We start from the raw sequence: 17,451 nt of genomic DNA, 5'->3' as shown, positions 1-17,451 counted from the left end.
ACTCGATCGAGTTACCCCTCTAACTCGATCGAGTGCCTCGACTCCAGAACCTGACCGAAAAGCTGCTAAAAACATACTCGATCGAGCTGCCTACCCACTCGATCGAGCTGACCCCACTCGATCGAGTGCCACCACCTACTCGATCGAGCGCCCAAAAACTTGCTTCTGCCCAGAAAACGTAAAACTACCTACTCGATCGAGTCAAACCCACTCGATCGAGCCTCTAACCTAATCGATTGAGTGCCCCCCACTTGATCGAGTCATGAAGACTCGTATACACTACCGCATGTTCATCTCACATTCTCAACTTTCTATACTATTTACAAAACGACAACAACATCACATGTACTTACGCATCAAATTATATATATATTAATATATATATATATATATATATATATATATATATATATATATATATATATATATATATATATATATATATATATATATATATACATATATACATATATATATTAACGAAACACTTCTCATAAATCTATCATGCCACACTACACATCAAACATTATACCTTCATACTTTATAATCAATCAACACACGTTTCACATAACCATCATCCTTCATCTCACATTTCCACCTTCCACATACATACACCCACCAATTCACACCACATGTTACTATATAGATATGCAAACACAAGAATAGCATAGAACGATCCCGACACGTACCCCAAGTGACCGGTTCAAAATTGTAGGGCGAGTTCGCGACTTTAGGACGTCTCCCAAGCCTTTGCATTAGCTCCTACAACTTCTACCCCGGGTTCATTTTAATTTGACTCTCTATGTTCATTAAGTTCATTGGTTACAGGTTTCAGGATCGTCTCTCTGATACCACTCCCGCAGGTGACTCCACTCAGCCAGGGACGCACCCCGAAGATCACAGACAGTTATACAGTAATCACAATACTTCTATCAACAACCACCAAATCAGAAACCAACATGATAATTACTCAACGACAAGAATACTAACAACACCAATATCAATCATCCATATAATTAATACCGAGTAGGGAAACCCTACCTGGAAAGCAAACACCACAACAGACGATCAAGCAGCTAACTCGGAATCTCTCCTCAACGAATCCTCCTCCTATACATACATACATACAATCATATAACCACCAAAAACCCCCAAATCAACCAATTAGGGTTTAACCAACTTTAACAAAACGATATGAAAATTATACGTAAAGCTTACCCTCGACGCAAGGATCACAAAGGTATAAAGAACGACGAAAACCGACACTCCTAGCTCCGGGATTTGCTAATAATGCGATGAGATGAAGCAACGCAACTTAGATCTTCTCCTTTTTGTGATTTTAGGTTTGCAAAAGTGTTTTAGGAAAAAGATGACGAAACATTATATATTAATCCGCATTATTAACAAACCCGTCGCAAATCACCCGTTAACCGACTTACTCGATCGAGTGACCCTTACTCGATCGAGTGCCAAGCTTACTCGATCGAGTAGCCATCAGGCAGACTACTGTTTTGCTTAAAACCATACTTACTCGACAGAGTAAGCCTCACTCGATAGAGTACCCTAAGATTCATAAAACCGTAGTATTACACTGAGTCTTACTCTCCCTCACCGGTTGAGTATGATGGTAAACCATCTCTTTCCTTTACCCCGGAAACTTCCAAATGCAGCTTCTCTAACAAAAAGCAAGCACACAAAAAATTGTATCTGTCTTCAAAAGATTACGAAAACTTGATGCTTGGGAGGAATTTGCAATTTTTCCATCCTAAATCGGGGCCTTACTTGAAGGTTTGCCCCATCTTCACACAAACTTCTACTTTGGCGGGAATTCCCCTTGAAAATCCTTCACGGGAAGCAGTAGTTCCCTCTTTTTCCCCTTCGCCTATGAATCATTTTACTACTGTGGACATTGGTCCACCTAATAATTTGGTTAATTTTCATGAAGAAGTTGATTCTCATGAGGTTAAGCGACCTCGTTTGTCACATGATAGGATTTTCGATCATTCTAGGGCGGTTTGCAAAGTTTCTTTGACTGATAGCACCTCTTTGGACCAACCTGCAAAGTCGGTCCTAACCCCTTGCTAAGTCAAAGTGAGTTTGTTTTCCCAGCTCTGAAGAAGCATTCAATCACAGCATGTAACAGAGCATGTACCCGGGTTGTGGGAAAGTCTTCTTGCCAACATTGTTTGAATCATGTTCGAACTAAGGTAAAGAACAAGTCTATGCTGAAGGTTAGCCGTTCATCTATTTTTTACAGGTTTATGAGAACAGGAGCTTTGAAGATGGTTGCAGGTTTTAAGAGAAAGGAGGAAGGATCGATCCAATTTGACTATCATCCCCCGTTTAAAAAGCGTCGTCTTTGTGTTCTTGTCAATTCTGTTTGTAATATTAGTTATGTTAGTTGTGTTTCTACTAGTTTAGAGGGTTGTAATGACCCTCGGTTTGTTTTGTAACTGGTTTGTATGTACTCATATAATATTAGGGCAGAGTACGGATCAGGTATCCGATCCAAAGTGCTAGTTCGGATCAGATATCCATATTAGAAATCCTGAAATTAGATATCCAATATCCAAAGCAAATGTTTCGGATATCCAATGTTCGGGTATCCAAAATAATCGAATCGGATGCGGATATCCATACTTTTGAATTTTCTTTAAAATTAAGTTTGAAACACGACTATATTTAGTCTTACATGATGATTTTCTTTAGTATTCTTACTCCAATGTTCTCGACATAAAATTTAAGTACCACTTAGATATTTGTCTAATATTTTAAACACTACTAAAGTTGTTGTATCAAATAAAATTTTATTTTCTCGAAATTATACTAGAAAACAATAGTTTCGGATCGGATCGGATATCCAAATGTTTTAATTCTAACATCCATATCCAAACCAAAACCAAAGATTTCGGATCAGATATCCAAAATAAACTTAACTTTCGGATCGGATATCCAAAAATTCGAATCGGATTCGGATCGGATATCGGATCAGTTTGGATAATCGGAGTTTTTGCTCAGCCCTATGACATGTATTATGTAGTATATAAAAATAGTACACCTTTGTCTAAAAAAAAAAAAGCATGAGACCTACAAAATAACAAACAATGAGTCCTTGTTACGTGAAGATTTTTTAACTGCAATGATAGTGTGTTAGTGGGTAGCTTTAAAATGAAATTGCTTATTATTAATGGGCTGATTTTTGCTTTTAATTTTAGATATTGAGCCAATTTCTATTATTGGGTCTGTTCTATGCTATAAGATGGTCCTATAGGAGAGTTGCTGATTTCCTATTGCCCCCTCACTCGAGTGCCCATTGGGCTCGAAGAGTGCTTAATTAGTGCTCAGGCCCCCTCATACTATGTGCTGAATTTCCATTTCGAGAGTTATTGGAGGCTGCCAGGATTTGAACCCGTGACCTCTTGGTCACAGTGGCTCTGATACCATGATAGACGAATCATCTCAATCAAAACCTTAAGGTGATGGTTGAGGTCCAACAATTATATTTACTACCTATTAAAATTTTCTTAATGCAAAAACCATAAAACCCTATTCATTTTCTTCTGAATTTAGTTTTAGTATTAACCCTGGTGATGGAGATAGTATAGTTTTTGTAATTTTCCCAAATAATTTGGATTTTTCCAAGGTTTTTAATCAAGGGTATTTTGGTCTTTCTAGTAATATTAACAATAAATTTCTTCTTGTTGAGTATGATACTAAAAAAGATGATAATCATGTTGGTATAATGGTATAAATGTAGGAAGTTTTGTGTTAAATGTTGTTAGTGATGTATCTTCAATTGGTTTAGTTTTTAATAGTGGTGTGAAATTAACATCTTGGATTGATTATGATGCTAATTTATTAAAATTAGAAATTAGATTAGCTGAATTTGGTAATGAGAAAACTTACACCCTTTAATTGATTACATTATCGATTTGTCGAAAATGCAGGGAGTTGAGGATGTTTTAATCGGAATTAGGTCGTCGAGTTGGGAGAATTCTAACCAAATTAGTAGCTTATCTTCTTGGAGTTTTCAGATGAAGTCAATTCAGAAAGCGTCTCTTCATAAAAAAAAGGAGTTGTTTTTTTAGTGTTCTTGGAGAAGTGATCTTTGCCACAAGATGTGGTACATTGGTTGCATCCCTTGCATTGTTTGTTTGGGTGATCTTTTTTTTGTAGACATTCTAATGTTGTTCTTGATTTGGCTATGAATCATGTCGATTTCAAATACGAAAAGGTTTAAAAGGTTGATGTTTTCGTTGACAACGATTCTAAGAAATCATCTGTAACTCAATAAGCTAGTTTAGTAGTAGTAGTATTCTTATATTTTTCTCCTTTAATTCAATTTGTAAATTTTTTTGGCTATTAGTTTTGTTCGTAATAGCTATTATGTTTAAGTAGATGAGATCGATAATTTCATGTATTTCTTGATTCATAAAGTATATTTTTCTCCTTTAATTCACTTTGTACACAAGAATTTTGAAATAACTAAGACACCTAGTAATTTGTGCAATATGGTACATAACTAAATCACCAAAAGGGAGAAAATACTCTCAATACAACTAACTTATATCATCACATTATGAATGCGAGAGAAATTTGAAATCGTTTAACTTCAATTCTTCAAACCATCTTGGCAGCATTGAACATAAAAGTTCAATAGTAGCCATAATGGCATAAATCTACGACTTAAAAAAACTATTTTTATTTCATATGTACGCGTATCTTATAAGCCACAGTTTCTTACAAATATTTATACAATGTTTGTAAGGGAATGATAACAACACTACGTTTGTCTAACGTTACTTAAATATAAGTTATAAATAAGGGAATTTCACTATTTTCTCTCTCACAAACTAATTAAGTGACATTAGTCGTACATTATCATTTCCCTATTTATAACAAACCATCTCATCTTATAATAGTTTTATCAGCAAGTCTCATTGAAGACGGGTATACGAGTGACAAGCTAAAGACCGGTTGAATAATATCATATTGGGTAGAGAAGACAAAAACAGAATGCCTTTGTATAGTTTTTTTTTTCTTTTTGTTTTCTTTTTGGTATTATCCTAGGAGGTGCCAATGTGCCATGCTAGATTGGAAGATTTGTAGTGGACACACCTCAGATCACAACTAAGAGTACGGAGTGAGTAACTAACACCCACTTTCTCTCTGTCTTTCGTTATTGTCGGTAGAACCACATGAAATGTACAAACCAAGCATAATTCTTTAACAAAAACCCCCCATTAATCACAAATTCCTCACTTTCTCTACAATCTACAATTTTTATTTCAATCAACTCTATCAATTTTACCTCAAAAATGAATCAAATTCAAAGATACAATCTTTTGTTATTTTCTTTACTAATCACTCAATTCATAACCTTAATTGCTCAACCCATTTCATCATTTTCACTAAAATCATTCAATACTGATAAAAACCAAAACTTTAATTCCAATTTTGCCCTTTTAGGAGATGCCCAGATCAACAATGAGGCTAATTTCCTCAATTTTAGTTCAGGACAAATTGTTTACAAAAAACCCTTTAATTTTCTTGATCCAAAAACCTCAAAACCCTTCTCATTTTCTTCTCAAATTACTTTTAGTATTACCCCTGGTGTTGGAGATGGTATAGTTTTTGTAATTTTCCCAAGTAATTTACAATTTTCCAAGGTTTTTGATCAAGGGTATTTTAGTCTTTCTAATAATATTAACAATAAATTTCTTCTTGTTGAGTATAATACTAGAAAAGATGCTAATCATGTTGGTATAAATGTAGGAAGTTTTGTGTCTAATGTGGTTGAGTATAATGGTGATATGCCATTAACTTCTTGGATTGATTATGATGCTAATTTGCTAACATTACAGATTAGATTAGCGGAATCCGGTAGCAATCAACCTTCCACCCCTTTAATTGATTACCCTATCGATTTGTCGAAAATGTGGGGAGTTGAGGATGTTTTAATCGGAATTAGCTCGAATTCTAACCAAATTAATAGCTTGTTTTCTTGGAGTTTCGAGATGAGGTCGATTCAGAATCAAAAGAGTTGTTTTCTGAGTGTTCTTGGAGGAGTGATCTTTGCTACAGGATGTGGTACATTGGTTGCATTCGTTGCATTGTTTGTATGGGTGATCTTTTTTGGTAGACATTCTAATGTTGTTGTTCTTGATTTGGCTATGAATCCAGTCGATTTCAAATACGAAAAGGTTGATGTTCTCGTCGATAATGATTTCAAGAGATCGTCTGTAACTCTATAAGCTACTTCTAGTTTAGTAATATTCTTGTATTTTGCGCCTTTAATTTGGTGCAACTTCAATGTGTGATCGAGTGTTAAAACTCATTCACTTTGTACATTTTTTCTGGCTATTAGTTTTGATTTGTAATAGCTATATGTTTAAGTAGATGAGATTCGTAATTTCGTGTATTTCTTGATTCATATATATTCATATATTAAATTCTCTTGCATCGCGTAAATTATTTATCTTTTACTCTTTGAATATATATTCATGCTTCAGGCATATTACTGTCTTCCGAGTTTTACCGATGTAGTATTCCCAGGGAATCGACCTTATGGCATCTCGGAGTTATGAATGATCGATATTCATCAAGTCCTAGATCGAGTCTTTTGTTACTCCGTCTTTAAGGGAAACATATTTCCCTTAAAGACGGAGTTCAAATCCCCGGTCTCCTTAAATTATTTATAGTGCAATAAACTAAAATTTATGATTGTCGTCAATTTCGTGAGAATATTCATGCCGGAAGCATGAATAAAATCTTAAATCTTGGGAGATAGGAGTAATACAGGATGAGCAGAGTTTCACACAACTTTCATGCTTCCTAAATCTTGTACGAGTAATACCTACCAAACACGCTGCTACTTTGTTAAGGTTAAACACAGAATAAATTTTAATTAAGGAGACTTTTTTTTTCTTTTTTGGGACCAACTTGAATTGATTATTGCGTGTAAGTTAAGACTTATAAAGAGTATCAAAGTGTGATAGTGATAGAGACAATTAGGAGCCAAATCACGTTTCTTTAAGTCATTAGGAAGAAGTTCTCTCGAACCGGGATTTCTTTTGTAAGCTCGAGTTAGTAGGATTAATCGCCTCATGAGCAATGAAAAACTGAAATTTTAAGTTTAAATTTTTTAACTACAGAATATTTTTGTCTCTTAATTACAAATCTTTTTTCAACGCGGGTTATTGATGACAAGTCTTATTCCTATAAACTGATATTCCTATAAGATCGACGTTTTAGATAAAAATTTATGGTTTAGTCATTGGTTACTTTAAATCACGATACGCATGTAACGTGTGCCTTCAAGTTACGAATGTGAGAGGAGGAAGCTAAGGCTAGTTAGAGACTTGGATCGAGATGAGACTTCTTTTATAAGATAGTCTCACACAATCTGATCAAATGATTATACCAATTTGTGGAAGTCACTAACATATTGAGATAATGTTATCGTTGTATAATCGATCTTTTCGCACGTAACGAAAAATCGGGCATTAGGGTCTTTTCTTTCCTATGGCACCACTAGCTCAAAGGTTCTCTTTTAAGTTGATACCTCATTGTCACCAAGTGACAAACCATCTTGACTAGACCAACCAAATATGATTCTTCATTCACACAATCACACACTTGGGTTGGAAAAGACAAATCAAACAAATCATTGGAGAAAGAATAATGACATTATTTAATCAATCATCCATGAAAAAAGTTATGTTTGACTCCTTAAGGAAATAAAGATTTAGCCATATTAATTACTTTATTATAATGATTTGTGTGTAGATTAAAGTGTGGTCTAGTCAACCTCTTTTGTTTATCGGCATCTAGTACTTTTTGAGCTAAAAAAATCAATTTACTTTAGTTTTATTAAAGCTATATAATGGAAATTAAACTTTATGTGACAATGCCATGAAAAAAATGGCATGATCTATGGTTATGGTGGAACGAAGAAAAGTTTGATTCCATGAGCATATCATATAAACCAATGATATCTTGGTCTAGATGCTACAATATTGAAGAAACAACAAATAAGTATGTATGATTTTGTTTATATGAAGTGGCGTACTGAACCTAACGGAGTGAACGGTTAATGTTTTAAGGGAAATCAGAAAAAATTGAAAATGTTTAACTAAAACTTTAAAATTTTCATTCGCCAGCGGAGGTGAGGCCCCCTATTAGCTCCCTTAGATATGTTTGACTCCACTTTGTAAATTTGTATAATTATGAATTTATGATCTTGGGCTTGATTTCCCTTATGTTTAACAAAAAAAAGCTCCAAAAAAAATGTAATAACGTTATTGAATAGTACCGAGTCTCATTTTGAACCACCTTGTGACATTGTTTAAATAAAAATTGAATCATATAATCACAAAATTAATTGGAGTGTATTGCATATGTTCTCTAAAGTCGCTCTTATTTCACAAGTAATTTTATCTTTTAAATTTATACGATAGTTGAAAAGTAGGAAGTCAGACACAAAATTTATGTTGTTGTAACTTCTGAAAGACCACTATGATCATGTTTATCATATGTTCGTCTTTGAGCAAACAAATAAAATAATTCGGTAGGAGAATATCAATTATCAAGAATATTGCATTTCTTACCAGTTAATTTTAGAACTTTTAAATGTAAACCTCATAAGAAAATAAATGTAATGGTATAATTTCAATATCATTTTATGTGGAGAGTCAAAATCATCAACATTTGATAAGAGGAAGGTAAAAGACAATCAAATCAGTCAAGTAGATATCTAGTAGTTCTTCACTACCAAAACTTATTGTAGCTTTTTTTTTTTGTTACAAGATAAGAGACGAAGCTTCGATACTAATAACTACCTATAATTTTAGGGACAGTCGCTCCAAGTAAGCCTTCTCGGAGAATAGTATGGCGCTGTTTGGTAAACAACATATTGGCCAAATTTTAGCATATTCAAGGCTTTTAGCATGTTTGACCAATCAATATGCTAATTTTAGTGTTTGGTAAACAGCATATTGAAACAGCATATTTGGGGTCAATATCTTTGTTTTACAATATCTTCTTACCCCAAAGATATTGGTTAGCATATTGTAAAATAGGAAATTTTTCTCCATTTTACAAAGAAAACTAACAATCTACTAATCGTAATCTGCCAATTACCAAACACTCAAATCAATTCTGCTAATTATAATATGCTAGTCAAACCTTCTGATAAAATATGTCATTTATAATCTGCTTTTGCAATCTGCTTATGTTGAAATTAATCCGTTGTTTACCAAACAGGGCCTATGTCAGACGGCGGAACATCAAGAACTATAACTTCAGTAGATGACTCAACAATGGTCATGGTGCTTAGATAGCGTCTTTGATACTCCCTCCCAGTCGTTATAATGTTCCCCTTTGATATGGGCACGATACTTAAGGAAAAGTATTAAAATATTAGTAAAAGAGTTGGGTGGGGTTGGTGGTAGGAGAGAGGGATGAATTATTAGTAGTTAAATAAGAATTGTGGCGCCAAAACATAAAGGAAAGTAATAAAATATGAGTAAAAGAGTTGTGTGGGGTTTGGTGATAGGAGAGAGAAATGAATAAAATAAGAGTAAAAGTTTCTAAAAATAGAAAGGGGAACATTACTTGAATAATCCGTTTTGGGAAAGAGGGAACATTATAGCGACTGGGAGGGAGTATAATAAAAGTCATCTCCTTTTGCAAATATATACTCGCATAGTCACATAGTCTAGTTACTATCACTGTATGCCATGTGTTACTTGCTAGCTAGGTAAGAAAAGTTTCACACATTTTTATTTAAACTAGTTGTTGCGCCGCGCCCTCCCGGGCGCGGAGCCCCAATTTGATTAACCGCTAACAAGAGACCAATAGGATTTCCGCGTAGGTAACGTGTGCCTTCCGTGTCGGTAACGTGTGCCTGGCCTTAGAATAGCATGTTAATTACTTTACCAAGCTGGCCCTTACCATTTAACAGACACATCGGTAGCATTACACCACCATCTTAGGCACACAAAATCCTAGAGTACAGTTGGGTCACAAATCTGGAAGTAGTGTGCAGCACCGGAAAGACATAATAAAGGTAGGATGATACGGTCTAGATAGGATTCAGACGGGACAAAGTGAGGAATACATGTAAGGAGTAAAACATAGCTTTGCAGGAAAGATACACTTATACACAAAATGTAGGGCTTGTCTAGTAGTCATACATGTTACTAATCATCCGCTACATCCATAAATTAGCCGTTTGTTTTTCCGTCATTCCAGATTACGTGCAACTGTTTCCAGGCCACCTAACCCGAAACTTTTCCTTCTTATACTTGAAACTGTGCACCAGTTGCACAAGTGTACCAAAGGTTGTCAAAATAGCCCTTGACTATTTGGTGTAGATTAGAGAGACTTGTTGGAGCACCCACTTCAACTCTTGAGTTCGTGAAAGAGCCGTTGTCGGCACGACCTGTACGTACAGCTTAGTTGTCCTTAATTTGTTTTCAATGTAGTCAAGGTAGCCCTCTCGTTCCTGCATATTACCACATATATTTATGGTGAGTCTTAGCTGATAATATACATATATTGTAAATGCAGGATTCCTCGATAGGCTGACAAAGGTTTATTTCAGAAGGTGGAGAATATATAACCTGCAAAATGCATACAATACATACTCCAACTTCCATAGGCACATTAGAATGCGAAAGTTTTATGTGTTTGGTAAAAATGACTATGGAGAATACCGGTGCAGGCATTTTGTACGCCTGGTTGGCCACATGTTAAATAGAGTAGCTAAGTCAGTTCTAAAGCAGTACATATGCGCTGGAGCGTCCCGCTTGGAAATCGGAAAATCTGTCTCCTACAGCACTACAACGTCTGACAGTGTGAACAACAGCTGGGTCCTGCATAGTTAAAGCGACGCAAAAGTTTATTAGAAGTAAGTGAATTCAAATCTAGAAGAAGCATTAATGTGAATCAATCAAATACCGTTTAATAAGGCACAAAATATAGCTGAAATGGGGTTCAAAGCCTCAAATATAGAAGCAACACATAGTGACATTGAAGGACACCTTATTTCTTACGAATGATTGTACGGTTTGGAGAGCGCCGATAAACTCACATCCAAGCTTCAGCCCAAGCATTTGAATTAAAACATTCAAGCACCAGCCAAAAAAGTGTGCACAAATAGCACCTGGAATTGAGCTAGGAGTCACGAGCCATACCTACCATCAAAATCTCTCATACATTATGTCATCACCTCAGTGGTGCGATCTCATTGTCATATTTGAGGTGCTAACAAAATGATGAGAGATTTTCAAGGAATAGAAATCCAAGAAAAGTGGCATAAGCAGGAAACGCTTGGGCCAAGGTTATACAATTAACTGGGAAAAGAGTGGTTCAGTGATCATAGTGTTAAACTAAGATACACACAAGTATTTAGGTTGTGCCATATTGACTGATACATGAAAAAATCATAGTGATCCCTTTAAAGTTTTGCGATATTTTGTTAAGAAAAAGTTTCAGTAACATTTTTTTGGAATACATAATCGGGAACAAACTAAAACACACACAAGTATTTAAGTTTAGATTTTTGGGTGTTCCACGACCACGACTGTTATCCCAATATCAGCTTTCTTAAGAGTAGGAGCTTAGACCTATTATTTACAAAATCAGCTTAGTTTAGTCATTTAATAGGTCTGACAAAAGTATTAGGATACGATCTCAATTCTCAGATGCATTTCATTCACCCAAACCCTCAACCCTGTCGGCTAATTCTATGCATCAGTAAGTCATTCCTCAATCTTAAAATTTTGCATTTTGCAGTAGAGTGTAAGGTACAAGTTGGCAAACACTCAATACAATTTTAAACAAAAAACACACACAACAAAATTAAACCCATTGAAAAGACCAATTTAAACCCATTAAAAAGACCAATCTAAACCCTGGAAGTATAACAAAACCGGTAAAAGTACTAAAAAAAAGACTAAAGCAGTAACGCGTCATAACGCAACTGACTATTGCAAATGACAGAATTTGAGACCAATTAAAAAACGCGACCATGCTTCACTTTGAAATTGAGTCAAAACATTTTGTAAATAATAAAAACTCAAGTTCAATACCTAAGAAATTGGTTTTCGTTGCTCCGGGCAGCATGCCTCGTCACACCTTTCCAGGCCTCTCATCGCCTACACAATGCCATCTTCTCAATTTCAGTCATGGGAGAACATGGATGATGGCCTTTTCAACATCATAATCAGCTCCAAATCCTTGACGTACATCATATGCAAAGTCATCACCAATTTTGTAAAACAGTCAGATTTTTATTTACTTCTTTTCAAAAATCATACGACTATCTTTTAAGGACTCCTAATTCTAAACATTCACCAAATAGCAATGTTAGGTGTTAAAAACTTAAAAAAAAGGGATGTGAATAAGCTGAACGGGATCTTCTACTTGAGCCACAGCTGAGCTTAACCTAAAATGAGCTAAGCGCAAGTTGAAAATGGCCCGAATCACAAGCTCATTTAGGCTCGTTTATACTTTATTTAAAATTGGTGTCGCCTAATATTTATTGTGAAGAGGAAGTGAGATCACAATACCTCACGGGGCGACAAGTGATACATCTTGGACAAGAACTTTGAGCCAAATAACATTGTGGTCCGCGTCTCCCTTGGATCACCCGAGTTTCGAACTCGTATCAAGCCGTAAATCTCCTTCCGAATTCACTTCAAAAACTTCGCCAATGGTTACAAAAATAAAAAGTTTAGCTTTCACAAACAATATGGCATGCAACTATCACAAAAGACCGTCTCATGAAAGAAAAAAGACAAATAATAATCACCAATTACATCCAATGTCTTAAAATAAGCTTAGGGAGAGACCGTCTCTTGTAATAACATAAGGTATAATTCACCTTCACTGTTTTACATGAAAGAAAAGGTGAACGCACACAATTATCATTCTATCAAACATCTGACAGTATTGACATTCTCCATTTTGAAATATAGATGGAAAAAAAGAACGCATTTAGATTTTAGAAGTCGTAGGTACCTTGTCAAAAGTAAAAAAAGGGTGTGTTGATCATCAGGCATGAAAGCAGCCAAAAAAAACAGCAATTTCAATCTTTTCAGGAAACATTTCCATTGCAATTGACAAACTGAGGCCACCGAGACTATGCCCAACAAGTATAACCTTCGATCTTGAGGTTGTCTTTGCAAGGAACTCGATCAACGGTTGAGAATAGTCGCGGAGGGTCCGGACCTCCTCAATCCTCGTAGGGTTGATGCCACAGGCTGCCATGTCGAGGGCAGTGACACGGTGCCCTGCATTTTGTAGGAGGGGCTTAAGCTTGTACCAACACCATGCACCATGACATGCCCCATGTACTAACACAGTGCTTCTCACTGATTCCCCCTGACATATTTGTTATTTTTCTCAAGTTGTGGATATAGGGTACGTTAAATGTCCTCTATTTATAGGCCGTATGGGGCTATGGGCCATAAGGTCCACTTCACATGCCGTAGGTGAATTTTTTGACTAAATAGGGTTATTTGATAAATTAATTGGAACTATCTAGTTTAGATCACGTGCATCGTACCTTAAGTCTGACCACAAATACTTGAGTAAACAAAATTTCGGAAAAGAAGTCGCTAAGAAGAGCACTCACACTGCAAACTGCTTAGCACCTTCAAATTCAACCGAGAGAGGTGAGGTCAAAATAGATGAACAAGCACCAAAGCTGTTGAAAGTAGCCACTATCTTTGCGAGGCCGCTTCATTCACCGCATTAATCGACGAACAATTAGCAAAAAGATACAAACCATTATTTCATCTAACATTTTGTCTACATTGCTCAACCCGGTGACCACAATTACGTAATCTAATATAGTCAATTGGGTGTGACTTGTGAGTGATTATTAGCATTGATCACACACTTTATTTTGAAATCCAAACAGCAGAAATTACAATTATAGCATATCAAAAAGTGATTTATGGGCAGACAAATAAATATCTATATATGGGCAGACAATTAAATCCCTTAGTTTATAAGTCTATAAATTGAATCAACCACTAATCGAAGACGACTAATTCAGAATCAAAATGGTTTACTAAATCAGCAAGATTTAGTCCCTCCGTCTAAATCATTTATTTATCCTTTGTGTGATATTTTAATCAAAGGTAAACAAATCACGGAAACATATATGGTAGATCTGCATGAAAAAAAGTAGTTAGAAGGAAGGTTACCTTGCGATAAGTGGTACCATCAGGCTCAACAATCCAACCAAACTTCAAAGACAAAGAACATTAAGAACTTCATTATTTCACGGTGTTTAGGGAGACTATAGCTTCCTTGAGCTCTTAAACCAGCAAATGTTATAGCAGCAATAGCTTGTTTTCATCTTTCTCTCTTACGATTATTCTCCCTTTCTCTCCAAGGAGGCTTACTTCTTGACACAGCTGTAGCTACCGCCCCCGCCTCTGCTGGTGGCTCCCTCGCTGGCCATCAAGTAATAAGGGAGGCAAGAGAAAGCACAAGGTGTGTGTGGTGTGTGATGTGTGCTGTAATAGTAATAAGCAATAATAACACTACAGATGCTTTAACTCATCGGTAAAAAAAATGGGTCAAATCAAAAGATAATTAGAAGCCATACCTTCGAAGACAAGGCTGTTACCGAGCTCCTAAATCCGAAACGAAAAACAATGAAAAATTCAGTAATAATAATAAGAACAAAAATAACAACAACAACAATAACAAAAAAAACAATAATAATAATAATGGAACACACAATCCCTCATAAGGAGTAAATACCTTTGAGCTCCTAAACCCCAATTCAGGAAATTGAAGCAAGACAGAAGCACACAACTCACCACGAATTTTCAAAATGTGACTCCTATCATGAGGCACCAAAATTGTCACAGAAATATCATATTCAGCCCAATCTCTAACAACAACGGTAACCAAAGACAAAACATAAACTCATGGGGCAAAAGACCATGTACAATAATCACAAAGAAACACATATAAGCACCAAATCGCATAACCAAAACCCAAAAAACAACATAAACACCATATCCAACATAACCAAAACTAATTTAATCCCAAAAGCTTATCATAAAAAGAACAAAACCAAAAACGGTAAATCAATTAGTGATAACAAACCCTGAATTGGAAACCCATAAGCTGATTATCACTTGGATGTTGAAAGAAGACGACCCAAAAGCCAAAATCGATCAACAGTACCAAACGAACTGTACAACTTCATGTTCTAGAGGCAAACGAAAGATAGAAGCGAAGCACAAGAGGAGAACGAAAGACGGAACATGAAAGATAAGGAGAAGAGATTATGAGATGGAAAAGAGCCACCATTTGAGGAGAAAGGTGAAAATTTAAAATGAAGAACCAAACCCTAAAATTCAACATGGCACAAACAGAAAACAAAGAGTAAATTAATCAACAACAAAATAAGAAAATCGATAACGGCCAAGAAAACAAACCAATTGTCGTCGTCATCAGCGTCACCGCCATCGTCAACATGCCAGTTCATCATCGTGATTGACCGATCGTGGTGTCAGCGTAGAGAGAAGAGTGAAGTGAAGAATGAAAGAGGAAGGCTTTATGAGACGGAAATGAGTGGATGGGAACAGAAGAGAATGTGATAAAAGCAGTGGACGAGAGTGCGAGAGATATGGAGGGATCAGATCTTAAAGCAGGAATCCGACGGTGGAAGAGTAAATTGCTTGGTACTATTCATTGCTACAGTAGCAAGAAGTTGGCTCTTTTTAAGAAGTAAAGATTAGTACCTGAAATAACTGTCAGTTTTCGATAAGATAATTTTTTGTAAACATTATTCAGATTAGATAATACTAAAAGATCGGGTTAATCATTTAACAAAGAATAAAATGATACTTTTACCCAAATACCAATGAGTGAAATTTCTAATATACATTACAAGAATCTAGATTCAATTTGCAAGAATTAAGATTGGTGTATTGTTTATTCGTGTTCAATTGTCATAATAGTGTTATGTAGCATTTCTTTTTTATTTTATTTTTTTAAGAGAGGAGCGAAGCTCTGATACTAACTAGCTATAATTTTAAGGATAGTGGCTCCAAGTAAGCCTTTTCGGAGAATAGTACATAACTCAGGTCTCAGATGACGACACATCAAGCACTGTGACTTCAGTAAATGACTCGACAAAAACTTATTGTAGTGGTCATAGTGCTTAGATAGCATCTTTGATATAGTAAAAGCCATATCACACTTTGCAAAAATATGCTCGCATAGTCACATAGTCTAGTAACTAACTAACTATACACTACTACAAATTCAGGCAACTACAACGCTCCTTTAACAACGCTTATTCACGAAAATTACCATAAAACGTTGTAGAATGAATGGCTCGAATTTTACTAAACTTAATTACAACGGTTATGTGTTGATAACCGTTGTTATAGGTTTTAACAACGGGTCAAACTTGCACAACCGTTGTTAATATAAAAACTAATAACAACAGTTTACTCTGTAATGTTATTATAACCGTTATTAATAATTTGGCGCAAAGTTAGTGAAAAGTAATTACAACGGTTATATATAAACCCGTTGTTAATACTTTTTAACAACGGTTTTCTAATGACTCGTTGTTAATATATTCTCTAATGACAACGGGTTTATGTGTAAAAACCGTTGTCAATACTTTCCATAATATAAACCACACAAACACAGATCAGCTACAGCCACAAACACAAACCTAACACAAACACAAACATACACAAACACAAACACAAACACAAACACAAACACAAACACAAACACAAACACACACTTTCCCATCGTCTCTTTCTCTCTTTCTCATCGTCGCTTTATCATCTCCGTCACTGTTGTTGTCATCGTCTCTTACTTTCTCTAATTATCAGGTATCGCTTTATATGCATGGTTTTAGGTTTTGTCATCTCAGTCATTATTTTCTTTCTCTAATTATTTCATTTGCATGTGTTTTTATCGATCATTATTGTTCTTTCTCTAAGTATTATTCGCTTAATTAGTTTTGTCACTATTGTTTTTCTGCGTTTATTAGCTTGTAAAACAAATTAAATAAAATAAAACAAAGAAGAAGATGATGGAGAGGAATGCATAATAAACTTAATTAATTAATATATAAATACATAAAAAACGAATTACATTGCTAAAAATGCAATTCTTAGATATGCATAAAGAGTCTTATTCTCTTCTATGATATCCATCCTCTCCTCCTTTGCTATTTGGATGTTTCGTTCCACAGTTGTTATATCGTCATATAGCTGCAACATCTGCTGCTCTGTCAAGCTAAGAAATTTTTTTTGGCGTCCTTGAGTGCGGTCCGAGCGTCCTCAAGGTAGCTCCTCTACCTGCCCTCGATGTCCAGCAACCGGCGGATGAAACTCTTGTTATACTCGGGTCATAATGCATGTATTACGGATGGTATCATTCATTGTTGAA

The 17,451-nt window shown here is 35.5% G+C and overlaps 1 protein-coding gene and 2 long non-coding RNA genes across 5 annotated transcripts; 1 reads left to right on the top strand and 2 right to left on the bottom strand.

Moving 5' to 3' along the window:
* Positions 1–5,109: 5,109 nt before the first annotated feature.
* LOC141612379 (L-type lectin-domain containing receptor kinase VIII.1-like) lies at positions 5,110–6,471 on the top strand. Its single transcript, XM_074431139.1, has one exon. The coding sequence runs from the start codon at positions 5,319–5,321 to the stop codon at positions 6,252–6,254; it is 936 nt and encodes a 311-aa protein (XP_074287240.1). The 5' UTR covers positions 5,110–5,318; the 3' UTR covers positions 6,255–6,471.
* Positions 6,472–10,038: 3,567 nt separating this feature from the next.
* On the bottom strand, positions 10,039–13,739 carry LOC141612378 (uncharacterized). 3 transcript variants are annotated; one of them, XR_012529077.1, is made up of 5 exons: positions 13,643–13,739; positions 12,096–12,242; positions 11,046–11,198; positions 10,719–10,877; positions 10,039–10,507 (listed from the first exon to the last, which is right to left on the bottom strand). It is a non-coding gene; the product is annotated as an uncharacterized LOC141612378 (long non-coding RNA). The 3 variants fall into 3 exon arrangements; XR_012529075.1 differs by lacking the exon at positions 13,643–13,739 and adding an exon at positions 12,576–12,663; XR_012529076.1 differs by lacking the exons at positions 11,046–11,198; positions 13,643–13,739 and adding an exon at positions 12,576–12,663.
* A 536-nt stretch (positions 13,740–14,275) lies between these two features.
* Positions 14,276–15,745, bottom strand: LOC141615348 (uncharacterized). Its single transcript, XR_012529814.1, has 3 exons — positions 15,471–15,745; positions 14,627–14,654; positions 14,276–14,471 (listed from the first exon to the last, which is right to left on the bottom strand). It is a non-coding gene; the product is annotated as an uncharacterized LOC141615348 (long non-coding RNA).
* Between the last annotated feature and the right edge of the window lie 1,706 nt (positions 15,746–17,451).

This window comes from Silene latifolia, chromosome 11 (assembly GCF_048544455.1).
Source record: "Silene latifolia isolate original U9 population chromosome 11, ASM4854445v1, whole genome shotgun sequence".
Taxonomy (NCBI): Eukaryota; Viridiplantae; Streptophyta; class Magnoliopsida; order Caryophyllales; family Caryophyllaceae; genus Silene; species Silene latifolia.
This window is presented reverse-complemented; position numbering and strand designations above follow the sequence as displayed.